The sequence below is a fragment of the Sinocyclocheilus anshuiensis genome, unplaced genomic scaffold (assembly GCF_001515605.1).
Source record: "Sinocyclocheilus anshuiensis isolate Anshui unplaced genomic scaffold, SAMN03320099.WGS_v1.1 scaffold1430, whole genome shotgun sequence".
In the NCBI taxonomy this organism is placed as follows: domain Eukaryota; kingdom Metazoa; phylum Chordata; class Actinopteri; order Cypriniformes; family Cyprinidae; genus Sinocyclocheilus; species Sinocyclocheilus anshuiensis.
This window is the reverse complement of record NW_015555721.1, coordinates 1989888-2000556: the sequence shown is the minus strand read 5'-3', so window position 1 is coordinate 2000556 and position 10669 is coordinate 1989888. Positions and strand designations below refer to the sequence as shown.

General features: G+C 36.2%; 1 protein-coding gene across 1 annotated transcript in view; it reads left to right on the top strand.

The window, feature by feature from the left end:
• LOC107672492 (meteorin-like protein) overlaps positions 1–2067 on the top strand; it is a 19978-nt gene extending 17911 nt beyond the window's left edge. Inside the window, exon 4 of the mRNA XM_016465705.1 lies at positions 1244–2067. Coding sequence (XP_016321191.1) covers positions 1244–1557 — 314 coding nt within the window. The 3' untranslated portion in view covers positions 1558–2067. The remainder of the gene's footprint in view (positions 1–1243) is intronic.
• Positions 2068–10669: the final 8602 nt, after the last annotated feature.

The following is a 10669-nucleotide window of genomic DNA, read 5'->3' as shown; positions in this document are numbered from 1 at the left end:
TGGATAAAATATTGAATAAAATGAGAATATTGCTTCAGAATAAATTATATTTGCAAAACACACACACACACACACACACACACATAGCAAATCCCAATTTAACCCCTGCTTAAGAATATTACAGACCGATAAATGGACCACAGTCACACCAGCCAGTCAATAAGCCAATATTTGGCCCTATTAGCTCCATACTTTACTGACAGCCTTGTTCATGGATTTAATCCTATTATTATCATTTAGTATTTTAAGAATAAACATTCACACAGAACAGATATTTGTGTTTATAAATGTGATATATAGGGCAGTGGAAGAATAATAATAAAAATGCCTGGTCTAGAGATTAAAAATGAAAACAATCTTACTTACAGTATTCCTTAAATGGATGATCAAAACTCCAAAACAAATCTGTTGAATTAAATTAAAAAATGTTTATTAGTCAAGGCTCAAGGCTCTTCAAAATCCATCTTAAATCTAACTATTTTAGATTAGACTAGGCTTTCTCAAGCCAACATCAAAGTTAACTTACAAACTTTACTCATGTTGTTAATTAATACAATTTGATAATTGCTAATAAGAAATTATTAATATAAATATATCCACATCATATCAGCACTCCAGTATTAGTAATAGTATATCACTGAAAATAGTTATTTTTGAAATTATGTAATATTTATCTAAACTCTACCTGCGTTGTTTTAAATGAATGGAAAACTTTTTTTAAATCCTGAAAAATACTTAAAATTCCTATTACTATCTTATAGGGGCGTGGTCCTATTGGTTACATGTTTTTAAAGACATAGTTTGTGTTTTATGTTGGAATCAAACATTAATCATAATAAGAAATGGTCACACTTTAGTATGGGGATCAATTCTCACTATTAACTAACTATTAACTACTGTTTCAATAAACTCTTAATTTGCTGCTTATTAATAGTAAGGTAGTTGTTAAGTTTGGGTGTGGGATAGGATTAAGGAATCTAAAATATGGTTATGCAGAATATTATGCAGTAGTAATATGAATGCTCATAAGCAACAAGTTAATTGTGAGAATTAGTCCTTGAAATAAAGTGTTTTCTAAGAAATTGTCAAGAGAAAATTCCCATTGTGCTATACATTAAAATGGGAAACCCATATACATTCTTTGAGCATTGTTTGACCAGGCACATCCCATAATGCAGTCAGTATGGAGAGAAAAAAAAACAACTATGTTTTTCTTACATTGTTTTATTTTTTCTCTCTACAGTGGCGCGGGGCAGTGTTCTTGGTGTGGCAGAGAAGGAGGACCAGACCTCTGTCACAGTGTCCCTCAGTCGCCTTTACAGACAGAAGACACAAGTGTTTGTGTCAGGGGGCGGCCGGGCTAAACGCTGGACAGGCTTTGTGAAGATGCCCAGGCAGTGTGGGGTTAAACCAGGGGAGGGTGAGTTCCTCTTCACTGGGACTGTGCGATTCGGAGAGGCCTGGCTCAGCTGCGCTCCACGGTACAAGGACTTCCTTAGGGTGTATCAGGACGCACAGCAGCAAGGGACCAACCCATGTCATTTGGACACAGACTGAATTCTTTCCAGGAAACCACACGGTCCGCCCCGTCGCGAGGAACTGTGACCCTGCAAACAGCTGTCTGTCTCTGTTTGTGTCTGCAGAGAGAGATTGGGTTTAAATCGTATAGACTGCAATACTGATGCAGAAACCTGCTGTCCCAGCATTGCTTGAGACGCGACTCTTGCTCTTAAAACATCCGCAAAAACAACCGAAGTTGGACTTGAATTAACTAATCTAATGCCGATTTCTCCCGATATGTCTTAAGACTGATATTCACAATGTAGCAGATCTGGCTGATGAATGTGTAAAAATGTGAAAAGAACATTCTAAAATGGAAGTCCCAAATGCTTTGTAAAAAGCTTGATGTACAGTTTTGCAGTTGTTTCTATGACAGAAATATATTGATGAAAAAGCCTGCTTTTTAATTTTTATTTTTTAAGAAAATTTGAAAGTGCAATTCCTGCCTGTGTTTTGTCTTCAGGCTGTTCAATTGCAAATGTGTCTTTCCAAGGATTAAGACTTTTTTTTTTTCTCTCTTTGGAATCAAATCAGTGCCTGTTTTTTTTTTTTTATGTAATTTAGGTCATGGTGTAGTCCACTTCCCTCTATTGTGAAATACTTAATCTATGAACGGTCCAAAAATGATTTTTTTATTACTTCTATATAGTCACTGTTTACTGGGGTTTTAACACACAAGAGCTCATCCCCAAGTATGAAGTATATTCTGGTCTCTAGATATGACTTGAATCATTATTTAATATAACTGTGTGAGGTGTTTTTCTCACAAGGCAGATTACTTAGAAAAGTAATATCACACCTCTCCTCTACAAACCACACACTTTTAGGGTAGCATTCATGTCCGTAACACAAGCAAGTGCTGAATATGGTATATGTTTAAGTGGGGGAAAAAAAAAATGTCTCGTGTTGTTTCAAACTTCAGGGAAACACAAAGGCGAAACTGGCATTTTTCTAAATATCTATTTTGTGTTCCACAGAAAGTCAGAGTCATACTAGAAAACAGGAATAACATCCCTTTCAAGTGTTACAGATCGGAAACTTGGTTAATAACCGGCCAGTAATGTTTAGTTATATTTTGTTCCCATAATTTTCTATGAAACCAAAGAGTTTTCCACTGTGCACTTTCAGAGTCCAAAAACATTTTACTAATCCCTGGTTTGTTCAAATTCCTGAGCAGTATGAGCAATGGTGTAATAATGATGCTTGATGATTTGAGGTATTAGTTTCACAACAAGGTGCAGTTGGTCATAAACTTATATACACTTTGCAGAATCTACAAAATGTTATAATAATAACAAAAATAAGAGGAATAATTTGTTTTTCGTTTAGTATTACCCTGCAAAATCATTTTACATAATAGATGTTTATACATAATCCGCAAGACAAAATAATAGCTGAATTGATGGCAATTACTGTACTTCATTCAAAAATGTATACACTCCCCTCCAAAAATATTGGAACAGTGAGGCCAATTCCTTCATTTTTGCTGTAGACTGCAAATATTTGGGGTTGACATCAAAAGATGAATATGAGACAAGAGATCAACATTTCAGCTTTTATTTCCAGGTATTCACATGTGGATCTGATAAACACATCTTAGAAGATAGCACCTTTTGTTTGAACCGACCCATTGCTCATGTGACCAAAAGTATTGGAACAGATTGACTCAAACTAGATGAAAGTGAATAAGACTTCATATTTAGTTGCAAATCCTTTGCTTGCAATAAACCCATTGCTCATGTGACCAAAAGTATTGGAACAGATTGACTTAAACTAGATTAAAGTGAATAAGACTTAATATTTAGTTGCAAATCCTTTGCTTGCTATAACTGCATCAAGCCTGTTGCATCACCAAACCTTTGCATTCTTCTTTTGTGATGCTTCTCCAGGCTTTCACCGCAGCCTCTTTTAGTTTTGGGGGGTTACTCCCTTCAGTCTCTTCTTTAGCAGGTAAAATGCATACTCTATAGGGGTTAAGTCTGGAGATTGACTTGGGCAGTCTAAAACCTTCCACTTCTTGCCCCTGATGAACTCCTTGGTTGCTTTGGCACTATGTTTTGGGTCATTATCTTGCTGCATGATGAAGGATCTCCCGATCAGTTTGGTTGCATCTTTCTATTGGCAGACAAAATGCTTCTGTAGACTTCTGAGTTCATTTTGCTGTTGCCGTCATGCGTTACATCATCAATTAGGATTAATGAGCCTGTCCCAGAAGAAGCGATGCAAGCCCAAGCCATGACATTACTTCCACTTTGTTTCAGATGAGCTTGTATGTTTGGGATCATGAGCAGATCCTTTTTTACAAACTTTAGCCTTTCCATCACTTTGGTAAAGGTTAGTCTTTGTCTCATCAGTCCATAAAACTTTGTCCAGAATTTTTTAGACTCGTCTCCTATTCTTCTTGCTAATGAGTGGTTTGCATCTTCTAGTGTAACCTCTGTACTTTTGTTCATGAAGTCTTCTGCAAACAGTAGATTGTGATACCTTCACTCCTGCCCTCTGGAGGTTGTTGCTGATGTCACTAACAGTTGTTTTAAGGTCTTTCTTTACAGCGGTCACAATGTTTCTGTCGTCATGGAGATTGACTTGGGCAGTCTAAAACCTTCCACTTCTTGCCCCTGATGAACTCCTTGGTTGCTTTGGCACTATGTTTTGGGTCATTATCTTGCTGCATGATGAAGGATCTCCCGATCAGTTTGGTTGCATCTTTCTATTGGCAGACAAAATGCTTCTGTAGACTTCTGAGTTCATTTTGCTGTTGCCGTCATGCGTTACATCATCAATTAGGATTAATGAGCCTGTCCCAGAAGAAGCGATGCAAGCCCAAGCCATGACATTACTTCCACTTTGTTTCAGATGAGCTTGTATGTTTGGGATCATGAGCAGATCCTTTTTTCTCCAAACTTTAGCCTTTCCATCACTTTGGTAAAAGTTAATCTTTGTCTCATCAGTCCATAAACTTTGTCCCAGAATTTTTGAGGCTCGTCTCCTATTCTTCTTGCTAATGAGTGGTTTGCATCTTCTAGTGTAACCTCTGTACTTTTGTTCATGAAGTCTTCTGCAAACAGTAGATTGTGATACCTTCACTCCTGCCCTCTGGAGGTTGTTGCTGATGTCACTAACAGTTGTTTTAAGGTCTTTCTTTACAGCGGTCACAATGTTTCTGTCGTCAACTGCTGATGTTTTCCTTGGTCTACCTGTTCGAGGTCTGTTACTTCGTACACCAGTTGTTTCTTTCTTCCTCAGGACATTCCAAATGGTTGTACTGGCTTGGGCCAATGTTTGTGCAATGGCTCTGATTGATTCTCCATCTTCTCTCAGCTTCACAATTGCTTGTTTTTCACCAATAGACAGCTCTCTGGTTTTCATGCTGGTTACACGTCCAACTATAAATGCAGTCTGCACAGGCAAAATCTGAAACGGAGCGCAGACATTCAGTGCTATTTATTGTTTGAATAATCAATATAATAGGGCACACCAGGGCAACAAAACACACCTGTCAGTCACATGTGCCAATACTTTTGGTCGCATGAGCAATGGGTGGGTTCAAACAAAAGGTGCTATCTTCTAAGTTGTGTTTGTCAGATCCAGATGAAAATACCTGGAAATAAAAGCTGAAATGTTGATCTCTTGTCTCATATTCATCTTTTGATGTCAACAGCAAAAATAAAAGAATTGACCTCACTGTTCCAATACTTTTGGAGGGGAGTGTATATGGTTAATACATAATGCTGTTGTTTTTGGATAGTTGTTCATGAGTCTTTTGTTTTTCCTGAGGAGTTCAAATTGCCCACTGTTCTTCAGAGAAATCCTTCAGGTCCTGCACATTCTTTGGGTTTCCAGCATTTTTTCCAGCACCCATTATCAACAATGACTATGGTTTTGAGATCCATTTTTTCACACTGAGGACAACTGAGGGACTTATACACAACTATTACAAAAGCTGCAAACATTCACTAATGCACGAAGTAAACACGGTGCATTAAGAGAAAACTTTTGAACAGGATGATCCGGGAAACTACTTTTTTTTTTTTTTTTATAAGTACTGCCCTTCAGGAGCTACATAAGATATTTTCCCAGAAGACCAAATTAGTACAATTTATACCAATCATCCTGCTAATGGACCCATTTTGTTGTCATAGTGGTGAACGGAAACTATAACAAATACAATTTTTGTTTTTAGTTTTTGTGTTCCTATTTGCTCCAGAAAAAAAAAAAAATCCACAGAAGAGTTTCTTTGAAACTCTTTAAAACTCGCATCAAGGTGTTATTAATGTTCAAAACATTAAAAAAAACTTTGCTTTTATGTAGTTAATGATGTTAAGAACTCTGGAAATTCATTGTCAAAGTTGGTGAAAACGGTCCATTAAGGGTAGTACTAAATATTATTTAATGAAAATTATTTTTATTAATTATGTCAACTGTAAATATAAAACATTTGTAAACATTTCATAAATACTCCCTTCTCTAACAAAACGCCTCTGTCATTGTAGCGGCCTCATGTTTGTGATTAACTAACCAACCAACCTCCTCTTCTCCCATTATTATTAAATCAAGAACATGATGCATAACAAGCCTTATCCATTGAGCATTGTGTGCGGATTCACTTCCGCCTGGACTCCCTCCGAGAAATATCTGGCTTTCACGCTGGTGTTGGTGGTTGGTCTATTGGTCCAGCTCCACATGAAATGCATTACTTCTGGTTTTCCAGCCATACAGGAGAGTTATCATTCACTGGAAGCAGACTGGAGTGGATTCCTCTCCATAGGTTGCTGCGGTGCCCAGGGAGGCGCTCAGTCAAGGTCAGAGTGAAAGGGCTCTTTGTGTAAGCTGGGCCGGTCTGAGAGAGCGAGACGGCTTCAATAGAGCCCTGTGATGCCACACAAAATGGAGGAGCGGGCCATGTAGACTATAAATCTGAGCATTCCTGATGCTCATGCCTCACTTTCAGATCATCTATTTCAACATACAGACAAGAAGTTGTCGCAAAAACTTTTGGTTCTCGTTGGAGTTTTGCTTTGCTCCATCTCGTTCTACTTTACATTTGACAGAAACACACCCATAATGTCTCTCAGTCAGTGGCCACAAATAGATAATTGCTTTTGCAGGCTGATTTGCACTCAATGGAGAGTCTGAATTCCAGTCCAATGGCAGCAGCTCTGGAATCGCTCACTGGGAAATGCAAACAGTGTTCCCATGACAACGCTGCAGCGCAGCAAACCCTCGCTCCGAGCTCCTACGAGGTGAAAGGGAAAAGAAAGAAAAAGAAGTGTGGTTGTCCATTTGCACCGGCCCTTTGAGTGTCTTGCTGGCGTCATTCTGTCCAAGTGCGTCCCGACCGCATTGTGAAGTATGTTTGGGGTTTATGGATAAGATGTTCCCTCTGGAACTAGATGCTGACCCTGATGCCACATTGCTACTGTTTAGTTGTTGATGTAGACTCATATATAAACTGAGGAAGTGGACCTATGCCCCAGTCACAATGATAAAGTTGCTGTGTCTTGCAGAACAACCTTCCCCAAAACCAAGCTTATCTGTTTACTTGGACTCAGCTGAAAATTTTGAGGTATTAGATTAGAAATGGTTCACCCAAAATGTACAATTCTGCCATTATTAACAGGGAGGCACTCAGTCAGGAACACTTCGATTATCCCGCTTGATTCATATGGATTACTTTTATGATGTATTTTTGAAGTGTGGACAATGACAGAGACATTTCATTACATTTTGGCATAAACCGACAACTTTAAGACCAAGCAGAAACCTTTGCCAACCGGTTGTACTGTACAACCACTGTTTTCCAGATTGTTGGTTCACTACATATATTTATGTTTTATTAATACATATCTGCAGTGTTTTGCATGGCTAAACATTTCTTTCTTCAAACTCGTAAGACTGTAAAATGTATTTTTAGTGAAACTTGAGAGATTTCAGTACCTCCACTGAAAGTCCATTTGACCACAACTTTGACACTTCAAAAAGTTAATAAAGACGTCATAAAGTAGGGTTCCCTTATGAAAAAGAAGTTTATTCAAGTGTGCTATTAGTATACTTCTTTTAAACAAAAAAATAGGAAAGTATACTTTTAGTCTACTTTTTATGTACTTCTCAGAAATGGGCTTTGTGTACTTCTCAGAAATATACTTAAAATTACATTTAAGTATACTTGACTTATAGCCTACTTAGAAAAAGTCTAAATATATTTCAGCTATACTTGTGTTCCTAGAATCCGTGTTTTCATTGGTATACTGTAGGGGGCGCTAGTACACATCTTCTGTACAGAATTTCCAAAAAACACAAGTGAAAAAGAAACCGAAACAACAGACGCTTCCACATGTATTCTAACACGATCATCAGACATAAAACAGCATCAAAACTGTGTAAAGTTGATGTAATGTCGACCAATGAAGAGGTAATAATGGCTGTCAAGCTTTGGGGTGTTGATCGACTCTATCTACGTTTTGATTATCGTTCTGAATCCATTTATGGAATTATTTCACACATATTGCATAAAGCAAAATGGTATATCAAATCATTTTGTTATATGTTTTATAACATAGTTGAGAACCATCCTTAAACAAAGTTACTTATAAAAAAATCCTGAAACCTAAAAATTGATTTGAGATTTTTAAAGAAATCCCATTGTTTTTGCCTTTTCATGTCTACTCTTGTCATTTTATTTTTAGAAAAACTGAGTCCTGTTGTCCTCTACAGCGGACATAGCATAACTTATGAATAAAATATAATTTTTCAAAAATTTTATTTTACCATTTTTTTCTTATGCTCTAAACAATGTAATGACATGAAAAAATACTAAATTCACAAAGCTTTTTATTTCTCGTTCTCAGGAGGATATACAAACCTAAATAGGGACATAGTAGTATACTTAAAGTATGATGTAAAGTTCACTTAAAGAAAACTTACGAGTATACTTGCAGTATAAAACTACTAAACTAGTAGTTTACTGAGACTATACTTCAAAGTGTACTAAAAATGCTACTACAAGTATTTAATTAGAAAACTATCAGTATTCATGTAAGTTCACTTTTAGTATAGTTGCAGTACAAGCTAAAAAATATTGTTGTAAACTAGTTGTGTACTTAAAGTTTACTACTGTTATACTTAAAGTATACTTAAAAGTATACTTTTATATACTAGAAAGTGGGCCAATTTAGTCCCAAGGAGTATTGAAATAGTACACTTACAAGTATACTACTAGTACACTGATATTTGTATACTTGCTACATAAAGTATACTTAAAAATATATTTGAACTTTACTTAAGTATACTTAATAAAATAAACTTGAAGTATACTACTTTTTGGTAAGGATTGTGCGAGACTAGTCGACTAATTGATTAACGAAAATGCTGCTGCTAGTCGACATTGGAAGTTTGGAAAACATTATGAATGAAACTAACTTCAAAAAGCTTTTGTTTCCATTTTTCATGTTATCTCTGAATAACGCCTAATAAAATAGAGTTTATATGCGCAGCGCTGCTTTGTTTACAGGGATAACTACGATAACCGCTGTACAAAAGCGCCACCCTCTTGTCCACCTATAGAGAGTGAATCTGCATTTTCATTCATCCCGTCTCCTGCATTTGTTGCCGTCAGTGTTGTACATTTTAACCATTTGATGGAAAATAAGAACAATTCAGATAAGGTATATGGAATTATTTGACTGTTTGATTCATAGTTTAAGTATTCTACATGGATCGCATATACACACAATGTTTTGATTGTCTTCTGAGTGTTTCTTATATTTAGACTAATCAACTAGTCGGTAGGGATGGGCGATATCTTATCGTTAGCGATATACCGGTAAAAATTCTCCCCACGATAAGAATTAGTCTTCCTGCGATAATAACGATAAAGTCTAGTTGTTGACATATTTCTGTGTGCGACAGTGCGGAGCGACATCACGGAAAGCGGACGTGAAATTGAGGAGTAGCCTATATCGCTAAATGAGGAGCTCGAGCTGTAACTGGTTTGGTCACGGCTGTACAGTGCACAAAAAATCGCTCTGCATAAATGTACTACAGTAGCACGTGTGCGATACAGTTTTGCATGTGTATGAGTCTGTTTGCAAAACTGTTGTGCAACAGAGATATAATTTATGGACATGCTTTTTCTCCAAATTAACTTAATGACATAGTCGAGTGTTTGAAATAACTTCTTTTTGTGACCAGACGTGGTTTCATATTACAGAATGATAGTATTATATACAGTGATAAAGGCCATGTCGATTAACATTGCATTATAAATATACTTTCCTTATAAAAAATACCCAAGATTGAAGAACACAGATAAACCGTATATTTTCATATTCAAGTTTCATCAGTTAAAATGTCTCTACCTTCGTTGTGCGTTTTATTCAGCGATAACTGGATACCTTCCTGGAGCATCGTCAGTAGTATTTCTTCTGCTATGGATATGTGGAGTTTCTGTGCAAGAGCGCCCTCCGGCTTCCAGTATGAATTAAACAGTCTTTACATTACGTGTGAACTCATCAACCTCATTAAGACCCGGCAAAACATTTTAGGAAACATTTTTTTATTTTTTGATGTCATTACATTGTTTAGAGCATTCAAAAAAATGTCAACAAAAAAAAAATTATATTTCATTCATAAGTTATGCTACGTCCTTGGTAGAGGACATCGGGATTCAATTTCTTTAAAAAAAAAAAAAAGACATGAATGAGCATGCATAGGCAAAAACATTACCCCCCCAATACATTTTTAGTTTTCAAGATTTTTTTTTACCAAACTTTGTATGAAGATAATTCTCAACTATGTTATAACAGAATGATTTGATATACCATTTTTCTTCATGCAAAATGTGTGTAAAATGGCCACAAACAGGTTTTCTCATTATATATAATGTATCTATAAACTAAATCTAATTTGCATATTAACGTGTTTTTGGGGCAACATGTAATGAAAAAAATAAGTGTAATATTGAGAGTAATAATTGAGAAGATTTTCATAATAATATATAATATTTCAAAGGAATATTGAAATATATTTTATTTCCCTGTTCATTTATTGTGTCTCTCAAAATGCATAATAAACATGCTTTTAGTCCCGGAGTCCACATATGAGGACATGT